Source organism: Dromiciops gliroides, chromosome 3 (genome assembly GCF_019393635.1).
Source record: "Dromiciops gliroides isolate mDroGli1 chromosome 3, mDroGli1.pri, whole genome shotgun sequence".
Taxonomy (NCBI): domain Eukaryota; kingdom Metazoa; phylum Chordata; class Mammalia; order Microbiotheria; family Microbiotheriidae; genus Dromiciops; species Dromiciops gliroides.
In genome coordinates, this window is record NC_057863.1 from 470,799,041 (window position 1) to 470,821,991 (window position 22,951).

The window sequence follows — 22,951 nt, forward strand, 5'->3', positions numbered from 1 at the left end:
CCTCCCCCGCCTTAGCTAATGACTTTCTCCACTTGAGCCCCTCTCCCTACTCCCGTCAAGGGGTCACCCAAGTAGTCGCGCACAGAATAGTCCTTGGCACCCCGTTGACTCAACTCCTGGGGGACCTGGAAAAGGTCAGGGTGGAGCGGTCAGGTGGGGTGGGGGACTGAAAATCACCTAGACCGGAGGGTGCTCAGGGAGGGCGTGAAGCCACTCAGCCCCAGGGTGGGGAAGGAGAGGAGGGCGGGGGCCTCAGGCGCGCGCCCGAAGGAGGGAGGGGGGAGGAGGAAAGAGGGGGGTGCCGAGAGAGGGGAGAGAAGAAAAGGGAGCGCGCTCGCTGCCGCCGCCCTCCTCTGGAGAGAAGCTGGAGAGTGGTAGAGCGAGGCTGCTGCGAAGAGCCGCATTTCAATGAGGACGGGCTAATGCAAATCACTGCAATAAGGGCAGAAGCCGAAAACGCGGAGCCCGAGCAGCTGCTGCAGCCCAGCCTCACCACCGCTAGCACCACCACCACCACCAGCACTGGTACCGTAGCCGCCTCCACCACCACCACCAGCAGCAACAGCAGCATCACCCAGGCGAGGAGGAGCAGCGGAGGGCCAGGAGACCGAACCGTTAACAAAGACACTTGGCAGCGTCTCTCTGCGGACCCGGTGAGTGCAATTGCAATAAGGGGAGGGGGGAAAGGAGGAGGAAAAAAAAGCAAGCGCGTGCCTGAACCGCTTCTGCAGAGCCTCTGGAGCGACCCTTACCCCCACCCCACCCTACCGCGTCCCTGGACTGTTGCTGGTTAGGAAGGAGACCTTTCTAGAGGCAGCGCTTTGGGCCCGGGCTGGCAGCCTTCCTGCGAGTCAGTCTCCTCCTCCAGACAGACTGTTCCTAGAAAGGCGTCTGCCCGATGCGGGAGCCCAGCCCTGCCCAGCCCAGCCCGGGGGCATTGTGTGGGCTTGGGCCCCTGGGCTGTGGGTACCGGACTCTTTTGTCTAGTGGCCAGTGCCACTGGGCTTTAAAAGGGAAAGACTAGGCTAGGGACCAGGAGATTGCATTTTGCGCTCCTTAGCCCCACGTTTTCTAGCGAGGAAGGAAGGAAAAAGATAGGGATGGGGAGGCAGAAAGGTGTTTGTCATTGTCAGAGTCAGCTGTGGAGCGAGGACCAACTCTGTTCCTCGCCGGCTGAGTGGTGGGGCCAGGCCTTTATTGTGTGCGGGTTTTGCCCCTTAGATGGTGAGGCTTGTGCACCTTAAGGGGTGGCCGGCTTCATTTTGGGTCGGGTTGTTCTGTAGCCTCTGCTGTAATTACATTTGCTTGTGTAGTTCCTCCAGGGACTGTGAGGCAGCATCACGTACAGATTAGCGCCTGCAGTGTTAAAAGCATGCAGGGAGGAAATGGCATTTTCCTCCTAGAGAGAGCAGGGGTTGGAAGACACAGCCCCTGCATTGGCCCACAAAAGAGACATCTTTTGAAGATAGGGTTTGAACAGGGTCGCTGCTGGGTATTCTGATGAGAAAAAAGGTCTAATCCAATATGCAGATTTTGCATATATTGCTCCTCTGAATGCTTGAATCCAACAAATTCCAGGCACACACACTGATTGCACTGCAGGGGTGTGTATGGGTAGATGAGGTAGTGTATGTTTCCACATAATCAGTCACCTTTCTTTAGAACCAAGAAAAGTAGGGCAGTGTTTTTATGAAACATCACATGGATGCACACTAGGATGGGTCTTAAAATAAGGGTTAAATTCGGCTAGACAATAGAAATGAGTTTCACTCTGCATTTAGAGGGTATATGTGTAGATGTATAAATATACACATATATGGTATCTGTACATACAATATACTTGCAATACTTAAAGTATATGTGTACCTTTTATGTCATGCCTTTCCATTCACCTGCAGTGTAATCCTTCAGTAGATGTGGGTGAGGGTGTGTGTGTGTATGTGTATATTTGGAAGGCTGTAACTGGAATCCATCTGCTAGTGCAAGGGATCAGGAGACTGACTTCTTAAAATGGTGAGAAATCCCAAAGAGAACAATCAAAGATTTCTAATTATTGGAATGGTAATCTGGTAGGAAGAGCTTTGTGTTGAGAGAAACCTCTTTTCCTCAAATGTCTCTCCCAGAGGTGTCTGAGGTTATTCATTTCTATTCTTCACATTGCCTAGTGCCTGTGTCTCCTAGTTAGTAGATGAATGAATGAGTAAAACACAGGATATTTTATGTTCACCACCAAGTTTAAGTGAACACGTTCTTTACTTTGGGAGACAAAAACAAACTCCATGAATTGGAAAGCCAGGCTAAATCTAGGAGGCCTTACCTATCTCATATGTGTTCTGGATTGGGTCTAGGTTTGGAGTGGTATTCCTATAATTTCTGGTGAGTGGGTCAAGGGGAAAGGGCCTAGTTTTTTGGTTTGGGATGAGTTGTTGTTTTTACGGCAGCTAATTATCGTCAAGACAAATTTATTAAATGCCTGCTGGATACCAGGCACTATGCTAAATTCTGAGGATACAAAGAAAGGCAAAAAACAGTCCGTCTTCTCAAGGAGCTCACAGTCTGAGGAGACAGCATGCAAACAACCTATGTACAAGCAACTTTCATACACAGGATAAATTGGGTTTGAGAGGGAAGGCACCAAGATTAAGGGGAATTAGGTAAAGCTTCTTCTAGGAGGTAAAATTTTACTTGCAACTTGAAAGAAGCTAGGAGGAGAAGATGAGGAGGGAAAACATTTACAGGTTTGGGGAACCTCCAGAGAAAACACTTGGGATTGAAGAGATAGGGTATTGTGTGTGAGGAATAGGAAGGACATGGTGTGGATCACGTATATAGAGAGGGGAGTGTAAGGAGACTGTGGAAAGGTAGGATGGGGGGCTTTAGAAGCCATAGTTAAAGTTTTGAAAATGATTAAGTTAATTTGTGAGGCATATCTATTAATTGCCACTTGCAGTGAAGGGTAGGTGAATAAGAGGTAAAAGAGATATTCCATGGACTAAAGCAGGGAGGACTTCTTAACCTATGGTATGGGAATGTAAAAAAAAAAACAACTAATAACTATTTTTATACAATTGACTTTCTTTGTAATCCTATGTATTTTATTTTACACATTTAAAAGCATTAGTCTGAAAAGAGGTCTATAAGGTATAACCAGATTGCCATAGGAGTTTAGGATGCAAAAAAAGGTTAAGATCTCCTGGACTAGACAAACTTTGGATTTAGGTGGGGGAAAAAGTCAGTGTGGCATACATAGTGGATTGAGAGCAAGCCTCAAAGGCAGGAGACCTTAGATTTGAGTTTCACCTTTGTCACATACTGACTATGCGACCCTGGGCAATTAATTAATTGATCTCCGAGTCCTTTAGGCAACTCACTAAGTGGCAGAGGTAATGTCAATCTGATTTGGATAGAGAGAATTTTCTCATTAGGTAGTTCCTATTCTAATATTCCAGTTCTCAGATCCAGCCCATGCCACTATCAATGTAGTGGTTATCAAACAAATTTATTCATAATTTCATTTTTTTCCTCCTATTTAAAAAGATTATTTTTGAAAAAAAATTGCTTTAGAATTAAAAAAATTCCTATACCTTTTTGTCTAACAGGTGTTGTTTAAGCTGATGCTTGATCATTCTATCCAATAGAACACAAGCTCTTTGGAGGCAGGGACCATTTTCATTTCAGCCTTTGTATGCCCAGCACAATTGTTGGCTCATAGTAGGAGCCTAATAAATATTTGTTGAGTTGAGCTGCCCTCTGAAATGGTAAACTTTGGCCTCTCTGGTTATGGGCACTGTACAATACCGCTTCTGTAGAATTGCAGCTGATTTTTAAATCAACATTTAAGAGTGACCCCCTGGAGGTGGGAGAATTACAACTGGCTTAAAACAAAACCAAACCCACAAAGCAGATTGGATCTTGGCTTCAGCTTTAGAACTGTGGGGAATGTTGGTTTTGTGAAGAGCCTGATGAGCTGGTTTCTTGGCATGAGTATTGGCAGCATTTCCTTCCCCCGCCCCTCTAGAATGAAAAAAAAAAAACAAGGGATCTGGCTTTTAAAAAAAATATAGAAGATACTTCATGTCCCACACTGAAGAGCCAGTCAGCCAGCTTTTGTCCACTTGTCTAAAATGACACTATCTGATATTTTCTTTGAAGTCACTCAATTTATAAATCAGTTATTGATTTTATAATTGGAAGGGTCTAACTTCTTTCTTCACAAAGAGGTAGAAGCTATGAGCCATCCTGTGTTTTCAGAAAGTATGAGACTTTTCCTTTCTTTCAGGGGGAAAAAAAAGATATGTTGCCCCCATGATAGTTCCAGGATTGAATCACAGTTTTCTCACATCTTGCATTGTCTGAATTAGGAGTGCTTTAAAAAGCCCCTACTCACCAGTGCTTAGAAGGGCCAGCCCTTCTCTTTCACTTGCCCTACAAGATTGATCATTTATTAATTTTATTAGTAACTACAGGTCTTTTCCAATTTTTCTTCTTCTAGAGTGCTTTGCATTAATTGCCTTCTGGCTATGAGGTCATAGAATCATATATCTAGAACAAGAAGATATGGTAGAGACCATCTCCTTTAATCTCATTTAACAATGGGGGAAAACTAGGCCCAGAGGCATATGACCAAGATCACAGGTCAATGTAAGGATCTGAGCCCAGGTCCTTGGACTCCCTAGTCAGCGTTCTTTCCACTGTAATGTTTAACTCTTATAAATTTGACTCCTTCAAGTTTTCTGAGTGTCAGCAGAAGGGCAGGGTAAACTAAAGTCAGATTGTATTTGACATTATGAATAGATGGCTACTCCGGTGGTATGTCTTAAGTGGCATTGGGAAGGCCACTTGTCCAAAAGTACTTTCACCCTATTTTATGTCAAGGTGCCTGAAATACTCAGTTTAGAGTGTGTTCTTTTGGGTTAAGAAAGCTTTGGGCTTTCAAGATTCCCATAGTAAGATTAAAATACTAGGGGAAGGATCTTAAGCTAGTTATTATTCAATAACACTTTAGTGAATACTGAGGTAGAATTTTTTTATTTTTTAGAATATGAATAAGTTAGTTTTGGATTAGCTATGTATTTGTATATGTTTTTTGTTTTTTTGTTGTTTTTTTTAAGGCAATGGGGGTTAAGTGTATTTGTATATGAAAGTGTGTGTGTGTGTGTGTGAGGGAGGGGGAGAGAGAGAGAGAGAGAGAGAGAAAGATACAGAGAGAGAGAGATACAGAGAGACAGAGATGGAGATACAGAGAGAAAGACTACTTCAAATAGTGTTTCTCTGGCTTACCTTTAGGAATTTCTCAGCATGTGACCCAGAATTCAATATCATACAATATAAACCTTTTCTCTCTACCAAAATATAAAGTTTCAACTTTTAAAATACTCAGATTCTTTCTCCCACTGAAAAAGCCACACGAAACAATGTCAGCAATTTATAACAGTATTCCTAAGAGTTGCATTTCCTCTACCTGAGCCTATTAAACTTGTCTTAAAATGGCACACAGCAAGCCTTCAGTAAATGCTTGTTGATTTGTTAAAAATGACAGTGTGTGTTTCTGTGTTTATTTTTCTTGCCCTTAGATTCCATCTTAAACATGTCTTTTGGGAGAGATATGGAGCTGGAACACTTTGATGAGCGGGATAAAGCGCAAAGATATGGCAGAGGGTCTAGGGTAAATGGCTTGCCCAGCCCGACCCATAGTGCCCACTGCAGCTTTTACCGAACCCGCACTCTTCAGACCCTCAGTTCAGAGAAGAAAGCCAAGAAGGTCCGTTTCTATCGTAATGGAGACCGCTACTTCAAAGGGATCGTATACGCCATCTCCCCAGACCGGTTTAGGTCTTTTGAGGCTCTTCTGGCTGATCTGACCAGAACTCTGTCTGACAATGTGAATTTGCCCCAGGGAGTGAGAACAATCTACACCATCGATGGACTCAAGAAGATTTCCACCTTGGACCAACTGGTTGAAGGTCAGCATTGAAGTAGGGAAACTAAAAGTTATAGTAGATGTTAAATTGTCACATAGTGTTCTTGTTGCTCTACCATTATAATATTTGTGTTCTTTCTTGAATTAGAAAAGGTGAAACAAGATGACATGGTTGTGGCAACCAGCATTTTATATATTGAAAAATTCAGTTTATTACACTTTCAAGAAAACCTAAATAATATAATGGATTGAGGTAATAGCAGGTAATAGTGCCCTCCAGAAACCTTGTGTCATCTTTTCCCTTTACTCAAAAAGTATCTTTCTTATCTATTTCTATGACCCTAGACAAGTCACTTAACCTTTTTGGGGGCCTCACTTTCCTCATCTGTCAAATGGTGATAATAATAGCACCAACATCAAAGGATTTTTGAGGATCAAATGAGATAATTTATGTAAAGCATTTTGCAAACCTTAAAGGACAATATAAACAGTAGCTATTATTATATACAATTTACAAAGTACTTTCTTCATACCAGTCCCATGAGAAAGGTTTTCTTATTTTCCTCATATTATAGATGAGGACCCTGAGGCCCCAAAAGGGTAAGTGACTTATGGCAGAGCTGACCCTGGACATGAAGTCTTCTGACTCCCAGAGAGTACTGTGTCTTCTTTATTGCTGTTTTCTTTTTTATTGAAAAGACTATTGGCCTTAGTGAATGGCCATATTGAAGATTTCTGTTTTACTAGGGTTGGGCTTGTTCTCTAGAAATTGCCCTTTGCTCAGTCTCTTAATTTTTTTATTTTGAGTGTGTCCTAAAAAACTGTGAAGATTTTGACTTCATGTTATAGAGCAGCCCTTTGGCAGAATGCCCATTAATTTCTCCCTTCTCTGGTTTCTACCTTGACGCTGGTTCAGGTGGTGTAAAGTTTCCCTTTCAGTCCACCCCAGGGAATTTCTTGTTGCTTTTCCCTCCTCATCATATGCTCTCCCTGATCACTGGGAAGAACACTGCTCCTTCCTTTGTAACTGGAGGATATATACTGAGCTCAGTGGCAGTACCACTCCAAAGGGCTGACTTCTTATTTCTGTCCTTGTTTTTCCCTCCCTTCATCTTCTCACAATTTGCCAAGCAGGTCACTAGTGTGTCTGGACATTACAGACTTCACAGGGTGGGAAAGAAGAACTTGGGGTTTGTTTTTTGTTTTGATTTATTTATTTATTTATGGATTCAGGGTCCCCCTTTCAATGAGCAGTCATGCTGCCAAGATGTTTCTTGGCTTGCTTACATCTGGCCATTTTAAAAATTCAGACTTTGTTGTTTCCAGTAAATTAAAGGAGAAGAATTGACATAACATCTTTTTTGGAGGGTATCTGATAAAACATATTTGTTCTCTCCATCTAGTGCAAGCATATGGAGACCAACACTTTTTTAACGTGTTTGTACATGTATGTATACACTACTAAACATTTAAAGTAGAAATGTTATTAAATACTTAAAGGAATGATCATGCATTGGACTCTTGAGAGGTTTTCTGCATAAATATATTAATGTGGAAAAGGGTACTAAAAATTCAAATTTATTATTCCAAGACATCAGTGGGTTGATGATTGTTCTAGAGTTTTGTGGTTTGAACCATTATGTGCCTTAGTTTTCCCATTCAGGGTTGGATTTCCCATGCAAAGCAGGCCAGAAAAATCTTCCATGATGCTAACCCCTTAAGAAGAATTTCAACTAGAGGGTAGCAGATATTGATGAATAATTCTGAAGAATTTCCCTTCTTCCCTTCATGTAACCATAACAAGCAATATTCTCCCTGACCCTGTTTCCAACCTGTCAAGTGATTATTACTCTGAGAGGTAGCTGGCTCAGATTGAGAACATATTTAATATTACAACCTTGTCTCAGAAAAGATTTAACTTCTTTTCATACAGATTCCCAGTCAGATCCACCTGGATTATTAGTTCATTATGGAATATCATAATGTGGAAGGATGTTGATGAGCTGGAGAAGTAGAAGGCTCCAGTCCATGCCACATAAGAACCAGTTGAAGGAATTGGGGATGGTTTGCCCAGAGAAGAGAAGACTGGAAGTGTAGATGGAGTTTGAGGGTAGAACATAATTGCTGTCTTCAGGTTTTTGAAAGGCTGTCATGTAGAATAAGAATTGGATTTATTCTTTTTTGGCCTTGGAGGGTAGAACTAGGAGAAATGGGCAGGAGTTCTGAAGAGACAAATCCAGGTTAGGTATGTAGAATGACTTTCTAACAATTGGACCCACCCAAAAGTGCAATGAGCTACCTTAGGAAGTAGGTTTCTCATCTTAGAAATCTTCAAGTAAGGACTAGATGATCCTGTCTTGTAGTAGGGTTCTTTTGGGAATATGGATTGGACTAGAGAGCTGCTAAATTCTAACTCAGAAATCCTGTGATTCTTTTATTATTTTTTTTTTGCAAAAAGACCAATAAGTATATATTTTTAGCACAAACCAAACCCAAAGTGTCTTCCTCTGACAATGATGGTTTTTGTATAATTATGCCTGTTTCTTTCTCCTTTAAAACAGATGTTTATAACAATGAACTAATTCCAGGAGTAGAGTTACCAAACCATACTAATGCTTCTTCCAGAAAGTCTTTTATCTTTTCACTCCTCCAATTGTGCTTCTCTCACCAGGTAGCTTGCGTTACCTCATATTTGAAATCTTTGGTTGAAGGGCATACTGTGTTGTGGTAGCTGGTAATTAAAAAAAAAATTAAGAGAACAAAACAGTCTTTTCTTGTAACCAAACTGTGTAGTGCAGTGCAGAAGTTCACCTATTGGCAATTGGTGGTTTTTTTCCCTTTAAAAACAAACTTTATTTCAGCTTTAACAGATTTTCCTAATTTATAACACCAACAATTACCAAGCAGCTGTGCTTAGTGTTGAACTAGCTGGAAATTCATTCAGATTTGCTTCTTGCCCAATTACATTCCTGCTTAGTCTGTTAAAATGCAAATTATTGCTTCATATTCATTATTAGGATCATCGCTCTTCCTATACATACTAATTTTATGTCAACTTCAGCGCTTATTATTGGCTTTTCATTTTTCTTTTCTTTCAGTCTCCCAATTTGGTGATGTTTATGTTGCAAATTAAATCCTTTCAGAAAGAGTGAATGACAGGTGTATTTGTCTAGTATTGTCTTTCTGGGTGTGTGCACTTTCTCGCTTGATCCCTTTTGAAAATCAGAGGTTCTTATTTATAGTGATACATATGACAGTGTAGGAGTGGCTTCCACTATTAACAGGTATCACCTTGACTTTCTCTTTTTAGACTTGACTGCTCATTTCCAGCTCTGAACAGAAATGGCCTTTTACTATACAGGTTTCTTGGAGTGGTCCATTGGTGGGAGTCCTTATGAGTGAACTCTCTAAGAATTAGAGGGGGAGGAGGAGATTTAGACTGTTGTCTAGTAATGAGTTTTGTATATTATTTCCACTTTTGTTGCTGATTCACATTGAGACTTTGGACAAGCCTTCCAACATCACTGTGCTTCAATTAATTACCCCACTTGCCTACTTCCTTCCTGAGGATGTAATGACATTAAATTAGGGAATATTAATGTAAGAACTTTGAACTATTATAGGGAAAGGTGCTACGTAAGTCCATCTTAACAAACATTTTTTTGTTTTGTTTTGTTTTATTTGTGGGGCAATGGGGGTTAAGTGACTTGCCCAGGGTCACACAGCTAGTAATTGTCAAGTATCTGAGTTGAGATTTGAACTCAGGTCCTCCTGAATCCAGGGCCATAGCCACCTAACTGCCCCCTTAACAAACATCTTTAAAGGACCTACTATATGCAGAGTACTAAAGAACATTGCTAGGCAGTAGGAGAGGTACAAAAACAGTTAAGACACCTTCTTGTCCTCATCCAGAGCCTTATCATTCTCCTATATTGCCTCTCTTTTATTGCAACATTTCTAGAAAAAGCTGCTTACATTCATTCCCTCTACTTCCTGATCTCTCACTTCTCAGTTCCTTGAAGTCTTGCTCTTGTTCTCACCATTTGACAAATAGCCCCTCTTGTTAAGACCCTGATCACTTCTTACTTACTGCAATAGTCCCCAGTTGGCTTCTTTTGTTGTTGTTGTTTTTTGTTTGTTTGGTGAGGCAATTGGGGTTAAATGACTTGCCCAGGGTCACACAGCTAATAAGTGTCTGAGACCAGATTTGAACTCAGGTCCTCCTGACTCCAGGGTTGGTACTCTTATCTACTGAGCCACCTAGCTGCCCTCCCAATAGGGTTGTAAAGAAAGTCAATAGTGATCTCATAATTATTAACTCCAGTGACCTTCTCTCAATCTCTGTCTTCTCAATGACTCCCTAGCGTTTGACATGACCATTCTCTCCTTCTGTATACATTTTCCTCTCTGGGTTTTGCTAGGCTGATAGATGCTATTTAGTACAACCCTCTCATTTTATGAATGAGGAAACTGCCCTGGCCACGTGGGTAGTAAAAAGCAGAGCTAAGATGAAAACCAAGGTCCTCTGTGAATCCAATGCTCTCCACCCCTGTGTGACACTTTTCTGTCTTGGTTCTCTTAGTATCTGAAGAATTCTTTTTGATGGCTCCTACAGGCTCATCATCCATGTCCAAACCCTTTGTGTGAGTATGTTTTAGTTCAATTCTTGACCCTCTCCTTTTTTTCTTTCAACACATGCTCATTTGGGGTTTTGATCCGATCCTATGGATTCATGATCATTTCTCTTCAGATGACTCCCAAATCTACATATCCAGCATGCATATATATATCTCTTTCTGCCTCCTAGATGTTTCTACCTGGATATTCCCTAGGTATCTCAAATTCAACGTGTCTAAAACGGAACTTAATATTTTTCTCCCTGAATCTACCCTCCTCCTAAGCTCCCTATTTCTGTCAAAGTACTACCAGTTTCTGAAACACCTAGTTGACAACCTAGGGGTCCTCTCCTTTACTCCCATTGACCCGTCCATATCCAAGAATCTGCCAAGTCTTGTCAGTTTTATCCCCTTAATATCTCTCACCTCTCTCCCCTGCTAGTTACTCACAAAACCCTCTGGTTCAGAATCTGATCACTTCTTATTACAGTGACCAGAACTTTCTCCTCCATTCAGTCCTCAATGTGACTGCCAACCACCTAGTCTTAAAGCCACAGTTCACCATGTTACTCACCTACTTAAGAAATTGAGTGACTCCCTATTGTTTCCTCCTGATCTCATTTAAAGCCCTTCTCAGGATGGTTCTAGACTGTTCAGTGCTCAAGCTCAGGTCTTGTCTATTTATTGGGACAGGAAATTTTTTTGTTTGTTTTTGTTTTTTAAACCTGTGTCACATTGGGCAAGATACTTAACACCTTGCCATTATTCACAAGGTAAAGTGTTTCTTTTTTACCACAGATGGAGTAAAGGTGAGGTGTGGTAATGATTCCATGGGTGAAAATAAGGTCACTTAGGGAAGGTACCTTATTATCCTGCCTTTTAGTCATAGTTATAACAATGAACTGATTCCAAGAGTAGAATTACCATAGGAGGGGTGGCAAATAAACAAATTAAAAAACTTTTCCTTTTAGCTATTTTCCTAAATTTGTTCTCTTTAGCCTGCATTCTTTTTTCTTTTTCTTTTTTTTGAGGTAGTTGGGTTTAAGTGACTTAGCCAGGGTCACACAGCTAGTAATTGTTAAGTGTCTGAGGGCAGATTTGAACTCAGGTCCTCCTGAATCCAGGGCCGGTGCTCTTTCCACTGCGCCACCTAGCTGCCCCTGCTTTATTTTTTCATCTCTACCCTTTGCAGAGTTTCCCATCAGTGACTCCTTTTCTAGTCTCATTGCAATAATCCTACTCCAAGCCCTTTCATTCATCTCACAAGTATTTATTAAGCTCCAGCTATGTGCAGACATTCTGCTAGACACTGGGAAGATAAAGACGAACACCTTTCTTCCCTCATGTAACTTACATACAACTGAAGAAAAACAATGTGTCTACAGGTAAAGGGATACAAAATAAGTACTGAGCAGTTGGACTAGGAGGAAGACCCTTACACACACTATTTTTTTTTTTGAGGGGCAATTGGGGTTAAGTGACTTGCCCAGGGTCACACAGCTAGTAAGTGTTAAGTGTCTGAGGCCGGATTTGAACTCAGGTACTTCTGAATCCAGGGCCGGTGCTCTATCCACTGCGCCATCTAGCTGCCCCTACTCACACTATTTTTTAAAAATGTGATGGAGAGCTGTAGACCTGAAGGTAGTGAAGTTAGGTAGACTTCATTGAATGGCAAGAGTACTCATTAAGAACTCATTCAAAGTAGTCATTTAGAGCTCAGTGTCAACTTGGAACTTGGTCTCTCATGGAATGCCTAGGTGTCTGTGGTTGTTCTTGAGTTGACTTGGATAAAGATGACATACTTAGCAAATTTGTAGATTTCACACAGTAAGGATCCAAAAATAACTTGACAGACCTGAGCACTGGGATGGATGGATTTAATAAGGTGAAATATCTCAGAGATAAATATAAAGATTTACACTTTCCTTTAAAAAAATTTAAGCATCTTAGAGTTGGAAGGCACCTCAGAACCTATTTCATTCAGCTTGTACCTACCTACTTCACAAATACAAGTTACAGGAGTTATGGCTGGATGGTACTTTGAAAAAGATCTGAGGGTTTTAGTGGGCTACTAGTTCAGTGTGAATCAGCAGTGTTGTAATGGCATTAAAAAAAACCCCAGTGTAATATTATGCCATATTAAGAGAGAGTATTGAGGACCATAGCAGGGATTTTGTTTTTGTTTAGTCATTTCAGTCACATCTGACTCTTCATGACCCCATTTGGGGTTTTCTTGACAAAGGTACTAGAGTGGTTTGCCATTTCCTTCTCCAGCTCATGCTGCAGCTAGCTAGTCACAAAGCTGGAGTTACACAGCAGCTAGTAAATGTCTAAATTCAGATTTGAACTCAGGTCTTCCTGATTCCAGGCTTGTCACTCTATTCACTGTACTACTTTGCTGCCCAGAAAGTTGAACTACATATTCCCTAAGATGCCTTACAACTCTTACCTATGATTCCTTGATTCCTGCTAAACCTTCAACCTATTAAACCTGCCCTATAACAGGCAAGATGAAATCTACATTTTATGTAGTCTGGCATTCAAGGCCTTCTAAAATATATTTCCTACTTACTACCTTTCTACTCTTTTATTGCTCCTGAACATGAGCTTTCCTAGTTATCTAAATTTGGTTGCTTCCTGACTTCCCCATCCTTCACCCCTAAAAAAAGAAAACCCCTATATTATCTTACATCCAGGTCTTTTCTCAGACCATTCTCTTCCACATGAGAATGCTATTACAGCCACATACTTCTTGAAGTCTCATCCATCCTTTCAAAGACCAATTCAAGTCTTACCTTCTCTAAACACCTCAGGGGTGACCTATTCCTCTTGAAGAATTCATCTAAAACATTGCACCACTTGGTTAAAATTTACCATTGTCTGCCTTGTATTCCTTTTTTTAAATGTGCTTTTGTCTACTTGGCAGTAGAAGATGCACTGAATCCAGAATCAGAAGGCCTGGGTTTGAATTCTGACTCTGCTACTATGTAACTGTTTGACCTTGGACAAGTCCAAATGGTCTTCTCCTCTGTAAATTGGAGCTAATAACTCCTGTATTACTTCATTCATTGGGTTCTTGTTAAGGAAGCACTTTAGAAACCTTAAAGTACAAGCTGAATGCAAGTGAGTTTGTGTAGAAATTGGCTCTTAGAGAGCCTGAGATTGCTTCTGATGTTCACTCCCTATATGATCGTGGGCCAGTAGCTTAAACTCCCTCAGACCTGTTTCCTTATCTATAAAATGAAGGCCCTGGACTATGTGGCCTCCAAGGTCCCAACCTGCCCTTAATTTTGGAGATTATGGGTTCTAACTGGGTTCTAAGGTCTTTGGAGATGGTAAGCATGGCTTATACTTCTTTGAATTCCTTGCATATAGCTATAGCTCAACAAATATTAGATAACTTATAGCCACCCTTGAAAATGCAGATATATAAACAAATTCAAAGTTCTTTGGATTTTGTTGTTGTTCAGTCGTTTCAGTCATGCCCAACTTTTCATGATCCCACTTAGAGTCTTCTTGGCAAAGATACTGGAAGTAGTTTGCCATTTCCTTCTCTGGTTCAGTTTACAGATGAAGAAACTAAGGCAAACAGGGTTAAGTGACTTGCCCAGGGTCACACAGCTAGTAAATGTCTGAGGCCAGACTTGAAGATGAGTCTTCCTGACTCCAGGCCCAGCACTCTATCCACGGTACCACCTAGTTTCCCTCTTTGGATACAGTTGCCTTTTATATCTCCTAATGCACATATCCATGGATACTGCTCCAAGTTGTATTGTTAATCATCTGCACTGAGGAGAAGCAGGGTTTACAGAGGGAATTGGATGTTCCCATTTTTATCCTCAAGCAGATCTGTCACCATATTTCTATTCACTCCTGTCCTTACCTTGCTACAATGGGAAGTCTCATGCAGGAACATTAATTAGAATGGTAGGGAAGGTAGGTGTGGGAAGAGAGTCTCATTTCCTCTCCTCCCCTCCCCCTCTCCTTTTTATTTGGTTCCTCATAACTTCAGGAGGCACAAGGGAATAATACAGAAAACTACCATTACCCTGCTGCCTTTTTCCTTAGTCATTCTTTTCCTCCTTCAAATAAGGGTAACTAGGTGCCTTGTAGCCACAGTGGGAGGTTACGCCTTGGGATATATGGCTGATTGCCTTTGATCACTGACATTTCTTTCTGGTGACTCATCAAGGTCATGGAACATCCATAACTCTGCCTTTTTCTCAGTCTTAGGACATAGGGTAGTTCAATCAAGATTCTTGGCTAATTTTGAAAATGGAGGTAGGAAAATGCTTGATGGTGTTCCCTTCCCCCCTCAGCCCCTGCTGAGATGCTTAAAAGAGTAGACTATTCTGTAGTCTATAATCATCATCGTCGTCATCATCATCATCAGCTGGTGCTTTTTTTCCACAACAGTTTTATGATGATTGGAAGTTGGAAAAGATCATCTGATACAGCCCCCTCATCTTATAGATGAGGAGACTTAGACTCAAAAAGAGATGAGGTGACTTCTTCAGGGTTGGATGGGGAAGAAGTAGCAGTGTCAAAATTTGAACCCAGCTCCTCTAACTTCAAATTTAGACAGTGTCCATATTATCTTGGTTTTACAAGTGAGGAAACTGAGGCTCAAAGAGATCTTGTGACTTTTCCATGGCCACACAGATAACAATTATAGAATTCAAATATCCTGGGTCCCATGGCTATTGGTTTTTTCAGAGAATCTGAATGTGGTCTTTCAGAGGTTGGCTACCCCATTTTTTCCCCTGAGGCAAGAATGCTTTTAAACTGCAATGTTATCATATTTTTAAAGATTTTCAGGGAAGGAGAGTCCATAAACTCACCTTGGGGAATCTTCCCAGTGTTTAGCAGTGCTATCAAAATGTCCTTCCTAAATCAGGCATTCCTAGGCATGCTGTGATTAAGTGGGCATTCTCTGTAGTTAGTATAGGTGTGCTCAGAAGGCACTTCATGATTTTTCAGTAAACCTCACTCTCTCCTATTGCTCACCTCAGGGTTCCTTTTTTCAGAATTTTTACTATGGGATGGCAGAAACTTGAATATTTAGTTCTCCCCTAGATCTTAACCTTAAAACAGCAGTAAAATCTTGCTGCTGGGTTTTGCATTGAAGTGGTTTTTATACTAGAAAAAAATAAAATTCATTCCAGACTACACTTGTATAAAATAACCTCAGCATGCTGTATTTTGAACTGAAAGATTAAAGTTAGGTAAGGACGTGACTGTAGCCTCCAATGGAAGGAATTTCAGGCTAGAGAATGTCACATTAGGCATCATGACTTGCTGGGAAAATGTGATGTTGTAAGTTACCCCTGCCTCTGAGAAGATGGCAGGTGTGACATTGGAGGCAGGTAGATTCTGGGAACAGAATGGAGTAGCAATGCTTCCCTAGTGGATACTGCAGTATTATGTCCAGAATACCATGATGTGAGCCACCATATTTTTTCCTTCTTTATTGGGAGATTCCAATTTAGCTTTCTAGGATGTAATTTTTTTAGGGGGAAACTAAATTTTGTAATGGTATAAATGATGGTATAGTGTAGGGGAAAGGGCACTGTATTGGGAAGACCTAGGTTCAGATTTGTGCTGTGTGGTCTTTGACCTTTAGCAAGTCACTACTTTTCTGTCATCTCATTTCTCCATCTCTAAAATTCAGAGCTTTGATAGAAGATCTCTCTTTGATGTCCCTTTGAGATCTGAATGATTTAATTATAGCTCAACCCATAGTGTTGTGTTTTTTTATGATTTTATAAAGGATTTGCCTCACAACAACCTTGTGAGCAGTTATTATCCCCACTTTACAAATGAGAAAATTGAGGCACATAGAACATAAACCCAAAGTAACAATAAATTGCAGGGCAAGAACTGGAGCCAACCCAGTCCAAGCATTTATTAAGTTAAAGACACTGTGCTAGATTCTAGGAATAAAAAGACAAAGGATAAATGGTCCCTGGCCCAAGGAGCTTACATTCTAATGGGAGGTGGGAGTAGAAGGGATTCAACATGCAGAGATAAGTATATGCATGATAATTTAAGGGGTGCAGTGCATAGAGTGCCAAGTCTAGAGTCAGGAAGACCTGAATTGAAATCCAACTTCAGACACTTACTTGCTGGGTGACCCTGGGCACCGTTTGCCTCAGTTTCCTTATGTGTAAAATGAGCTGGAGAAGAAAATGGCAAACCCCTATAGTATCTTTGACAACAAAACCCCAAATGGGGTCACAAAAGTCAGACATGGCTGAAACAACTCAATGACAACAACAATGATATTTAAGGAGGCAGTGAGTTCTAACAACTGGGGAGAAGGGAGGTAGACAGACCAGGAAAGACTTCATAGGGAAGGTGGCACATGACTTGAAACTTGAGGAAAGCTAAGATTCTATAAAATAGAGATAAGGAAGGACTACATACATACAAGTCATGGGGCGGGGGGCGGGCAGGCAGCTTGTGCAAAGGTTAAGAGATGAATTGTTGTTTATGGAAAATAGCAGGTTATTTGGCTGAAATGCAGACTGTGTGACTCAGTCAACACTTTAGGAAACACGTGCCAGGCATTGTGCTAAGTGCCAGGGATATAAAGATTGGCCAAATGAGTCCCTGCCCTCAAGGAGCTCACCATCTAATGAGGGAGACAATATGTAACAGGTCTATACAAAACATATACAGAGTAGATAAAAGGTAGCTTTTGGGGGGGGCAGGGCACTGAGGGCTAAGTGACTTGCCCAGGGTCACACAGCTAGTAAGTGTCAAGTGTCTGAGGCTGGATTTGAACTCAGGGTCTCCTGAATCCAGGGCCGATGCTTTATCTACTGCACCACCTAGCTGTCCCCAAAAGGTAGCTTTTGAGGGGAAGGCACTAATAGATGAGGACACTGAGAAAGAACTCCTATAGAAGATGGTATTTGAGCTGTCTTGAAGAAGGTCAGAGATACCTGGAGGCATTAGGGAGAAACGCAGGGCAGGGGGGTGAAGGGAGAAAAAGGGTATGTCAGGAATGGATGCTTGCTTTGGGAAAGTCATGAAAATGAGAGGTGGAGTGTTGTATTTGAGGAATGGCAAATGGACCCTTAAGACTGGTTCTTAGAATATGGAGTGGAAGAAGGTGAGCAAAGGCATGAAAAGGTAGGCAGGGGTCAGGTTGTAAAGAGATTTAAATGCTAAACAAAGGACTTTGTGCTTTTTTTCTGGAAATAATAGGAAACTACCAGCATTTATTGAATTGGGGGAGGTTGTCATTTCTTTGTGGTGGGAAAGAACTAGAAATTGCAGGGATGTCCATCAGTTGGGGAGATTGTGAAGAAATACTATTGTGCTATAAGAAATAATGAGATCTATGTTTTTAGGAAAACATGGAAAGACTTGCTCATGCATGCGTGCGCACACACACACACACACACACACACACATGCAAAAAGAAAATCACTGGCAATTGTGTGGATGATGGATTGGAGTAGAGACTTGAGTCAGGAAGACCAATTAGGCTATGGGAACTAAGCCTAGAAAGGTAGGTTGGAGCTTTGAATTACTATTAAGAGCTTTTAAGTGCCAAGCTTAGGAGTTTGTATTTTTGCCCAGATTCAATACTGAGTCACTGATGGTTCCTGAACAGGAGATTGACATGGGTAGATTTATGTTTTAGGAAGATTATTTTGAAAGTTGTGTGGAGCAGTGGTAACAAGCCCAAATAGAAATGATTATTCCACATATTGACTTAGAAAACCACAAAATAACATTATCTATATTATATTTTTGTTTAGTTTCTGAAAAATCTTCCAATTACATTTTAATCTAGTTGGGAGTTTTATGGTCCTCACTTCTGACACTCCTGGTGTAGGAGGTAGATTGGATAGTCCCAGAGAGAGAGAGGTGATGAAGGCCAGTACTAGGGTGGAAGCAGTGTGAATTGAAAGAAGGGATTAATTTAAAAGATTTTATATAGATACGATTTTCAGGATTTAGTGAAATTGATTGGGAAGGGGGAGGGGTGAAGAAGTCAACAAGTAAAGTGAAGAAGCCTTTATTAGGTGATGACTATGAACCAGGCACTGTGCTAAGCACTGTGAATACTAATACAAGCAGAAAGTCCCTGCCTTTAACGTGCTCATATTCTAACAGAGGATAGACAAATATAAAAAAATGATAAAGTCCAGAGAGAAAGGAAGACAGGACTGGTCTGGGCTTTTCCATTCAAATGGAGTTTCTGGAAGGAACCAGTCAATTAGAGGAAGGAGACATAGGGGCAGAGTTTGAAAGAGCCAGAGGTAGAGTGAACTTCCAGGGTAAGGAGGCTGCTGTGGTGTGGTAGAGAAAGTCTAGAGTCAGCAGTAGAGGCCAGAGAGGAGTAAAAACATGGCTGGCTTGGGATAGTTCTTAAAAAAGGATATTCTGGGAGGAACCAGCCAATCAGAGGAAGTGGTAAAGAGTCTTGAAGAAGAGAGGCAAGAATCTAGGATGAATCCAGTGTTGCAATCTGGATAACTGGAAAGATGGCTTTGCACTCAACAGAATTAGGAGAGTCTGGAGGATTAGTTAGTTTTGAAGGGAAGATAATAAGATCTCTTTTGGACATGTTGAATTTAAATGCCCAATAGGACATCTAGTTGGAAAGATATCTAAGAGGTAGCTGGTGATGTGGCACTGGGAGTCCTATTCATAGAAATGATCATTGAACCTTCGAGCTCTGAAGAAGTCACTGAGTCAGAAAGTGGAGAATGAGAGAGGAGGGTCTCAGGACAGAGCACTTCCATCTCTAAATCTATGCCATTAAGATCTTCATGATTAGAAGATGAGATATAGATGACAATTCTGCAAAGAGTAAGAAGTAGTACCATAGAAGGTAAAGAAAATGAATGGAAAAAAGTCATTGGGTTTAGTAATTAATTATCCTTAGTAACTTTGGAGAGAGCAGTTTAAAGAAGTGGTAAGACTGAAGCCAGATTCTAAGGATTTGAGAAGTCAGCAGAAGGTAGAAGAACTAGATTCAGTGAATGTAGATGGCTTTGTCTAGTGTGTGAAAGTGAGCAGAGATTGATACTCCTACTAAACATTGACATTATGGCAATGTCACATGAATTTTTAAAAAAATTAGGATGGGGGAGACCTGGGCATTTTTGTAAGCAGCAGGGAAAGAGCAGGGAATGATTGAAGTTAAGGGGAAGATCTTGGGACTAACGGCAAAAGTGAAGAGGTTGATATAGTGAGAAGATTTATTCTCTTCCTCATTAACCAGAGAAAAGGAGAGAATGGAGGGTTATGTGGAGGAATGTTAAGACATAGAATTGGTGAAGAGGAAGTTGATGACTGATGACTTCTATTTTATATATCCCTCACTGAAAGGAAATGGCCAGGGAAGGGGAAGACATGAGGAGAGAAGAGGTTTGAAACAGCAGCTATGGGAAGTATGTTAGGCAATCAAGAAAGAACAGAAGTATTCCTGTGGACCAGTGAGATCCCAGTTGAGATGAATTAGATAACATAAATTTATAACGTTTCTAATAATATAGTTGTGGTGTCCTTCGGCCATATTCATCAGCAAGTCTTTAAGAGCAGAGAAAGTAGATGGTGGTGCTGAGTTGGGGGGTAACTTGGGGTTTGGTATGTGGTATGAATAACTGGTTCACTGTAGGGTCAAGATGCCAAAGGGAGGAAAATGAAGTCAGAAAAGGGGTTGGGGAGCAGAAAGGAGTAGAGTAACTGTAGGCTTCCCAAGAATGAAGAATCGGTTTAGAGGGAGGCATAGAGGAACATAGAATGATAAGAGATTGTGGGGAGAGAGAAGAGTTAAGAGTATCACAGAGGTAGAAAGCACAGAAGTTTCTAACTGTTCATTCAGTATTCTTTCCACCATACAAATGGGAAAGATCTTCTTTATAGAAATTTTATTTAAAGCTTTTTGCCAGAGCACATCTAATTCTACAGTTGGTGAAACATGAGCCACTCAAGTATTTTCTTAAGGTGTAATAGGTTGTTTGCAAAAAGAGATACTTTTGGCACCTTTATCAATATCCTAACACATTTGTAGATATAGAAACAGAATTCTATTTGTTGTAAAATCATTCAAATGCTTCAGTTTTCCAGGGCAGAAACAATCTCATTCAGATATTTCAGGTGTTGTGAGGTTGGAACTTATCTCACTTTAATGGTTGATTTTGTTTTCTTGTATTAGGCCTTTTAAATCCAGCAGGAATTCAGGCAGATGTTTCCTCTTATGCTCTTACCATTCTGACTGATGTTTTTTTTAATCCCATGTGGTTTAAGTTCCTAGGAGAAGATCATTCTTAACACTGGATTTTTTGCTTTTTATTCATTTACAGGTTGGTAGAGAAGCAGAAAGATAGGTGTTTTATTTTCTCTATCTCTTTCATAACTGAAAAGATTCTCTGTGTTATAGTTTGAAGGCCATTTAAGGCTGTTTTAGCCCCTTTATCTTTGAAGAAGCAGGATAAAAATCTTTTTTGAGGGGGAAATAGAGAAGGTCTGACAAGCAATTTGTTTCAAACCCCACCTAGAATAAACATTGCAAATTGGTAGAAAAATGCTGTATGTCAGCTTCCTTCTATGCAAGTCACTTGATTTAGAGCTGCTATTATATTTGGGCCATTGCTATAGGCATGCAAGCAATAGAACAGGGTAGCTTGAGGTAAGTAAAAAGCAGCATTGAAATGGTACCTCTGAACTTGACATTTTTTCCTCTTATGTAGAACTGGATATATCCCTTTCCCCTTTTCACCCTAAATGGTTTGTAAGGACTACTTGCCCACTTTAATTTTTATATTTTAAAAATGTGCTCTTAATTCACTTATTAAGTGTTTAAGCTTGTTAGTAGAAGTAAAATATGATGGTCCTGTGCTGCTGAATATAGCTACCTTTAAAAAAAAAAAGAAAGGAAGAGCTGCCACAAACTGGCTATTTGGGTGGGGCAGGGCTATGGAATCCTTGTGTACAGACAGATTGTGTAATTCCTGTTCTATGGGAATTTAAAGCCACTGAAACATTATTTAAACCTGGGGGCTGAAAAATGATGAGAAGTGGAGGTCTTCCTATTTGTAATTTTGTCAGCTTCCTGAAATGCCCCTGTTTGTCATGTTGTCCTATTTCAGGCCTTACATAGATTTCATGGGGTGCTCCTGATGGCAGCTTCTCTCTGCCATAGTAGGCAGTCTTCTGTAGTTAATCAGTTCCATGATTAAGCCTCTCCAAACCTACCTAGACTTGTCCTTAGTTTACCTTCAGGTCAATACAGAAAGCCTTCCTTGTTTGGGAAGACCTGACACCCATTGCTTACAAGCCCTTGAGAAACCATGATCACCTTCACATTAAGATAGTCATAGACTAGATGTCTGTTGAATAGATGCCTTTCTCAATTATAGGTTTTTAATTCAATACATTTGGTGTGTAATATGTGGAACCAATATGCCCTGATCAAATTAATCTTTTTTTTTGCGGGGCAATGGGGGTTAAGTGACTTGCCCAGGGTCATACAGCTAGTAAGTGTCAAGTGTTTGAGGCTGGTGCTTTATCCACTGCGCCACCTAGCTGCCCCTGATCAAATTAATCTTAACTGGTTATTAATATAACCCCTAAATGAGAAAGATTAACTTGGGAAATTCACAACTCTACTTGGTTCCAACTTCCCTTTTGATACCCAATTTTGGTTCATTAAAGGAGGAATTATGTTTCCCCATACTGTGCCTTACACATAGTAGTCAGTCAATGTCAAAAGCATTTATTAATCTCAAACTGTATGTCAGGCACTGTGTTAAGTGCTGGGGATAAAAACAAGAGCAAAAGAATAACATAGTAGCCACTGTAATTTTAAAGTTTTTAGACCCTGGTTTAGCTATTTATTTATTTATTTACTATTAAATACTTCTGTGACCTTGAATGGTCAAACTATTAATTTAAAAATATTGGACAAGGACATAGATAAAATTAAAGGACCCTGTTGGATTTATCATGAATTATTTTAGCAGTAATTACTTAAGTCTTTCATTCTTTTTATCTATTAAATTTCTCTAATGGATAAAGATTTTTTCTCTAGTATCATAGAGGGGAAAGGTTATTTTAAAATATACTCATTCTTGAAATCTCTTGACTTTTAAGAAATTATATCTGAGCCAATTATATTATATAGTTTCTTTTTGAAATCTGTGTTCAAGTTTTTTTTTAATTAAAAAAATTAATTGATCATAAATAGATGCTTATTACTGGTAAATTTCAACATTTTAAACTTGTTTGCCAAGAACTCTAATTTTATTTAAGAATTTATTATTTGACGACAAAATTGTTTCTAATATGTCTCCAATCTGACCATTTTACTGTTCTTTGGGATTTAAAGCTTTGAAGTGATTGTTATTACATGTAGAAAATTTTTTCTTTGAATGGGATTTGTAAGCATTTT

At 40.3% G+C, this 22,951-nt stretch overlaps 1 protein-coding gene across 1 annotated transcript in view; it reads left to right on the top strand.

Moving 5' to 3' along the window:
- Nucleotides 1-369: 369 nt before the first annotated feature.
- The window catches only part of DCLK1 (doublecortin like kinase 1), a 422,465-nt gene continuing 399,883 nt past the window's right edge, over nucleotides 370-22,951 (top strand). Inside the window, 2 exon segments of the mRNA XM_043996841.1 lie at nucleotides 370-653; nucleotides 5,574-5,963. Coding sequence (XP_043852776.1) covers nucleotides 5,588-5,963 — 376 coding nt within the window. The 5' untranslated portion in view covers nucleotides 370-653; nucleotides 5,574-5,587.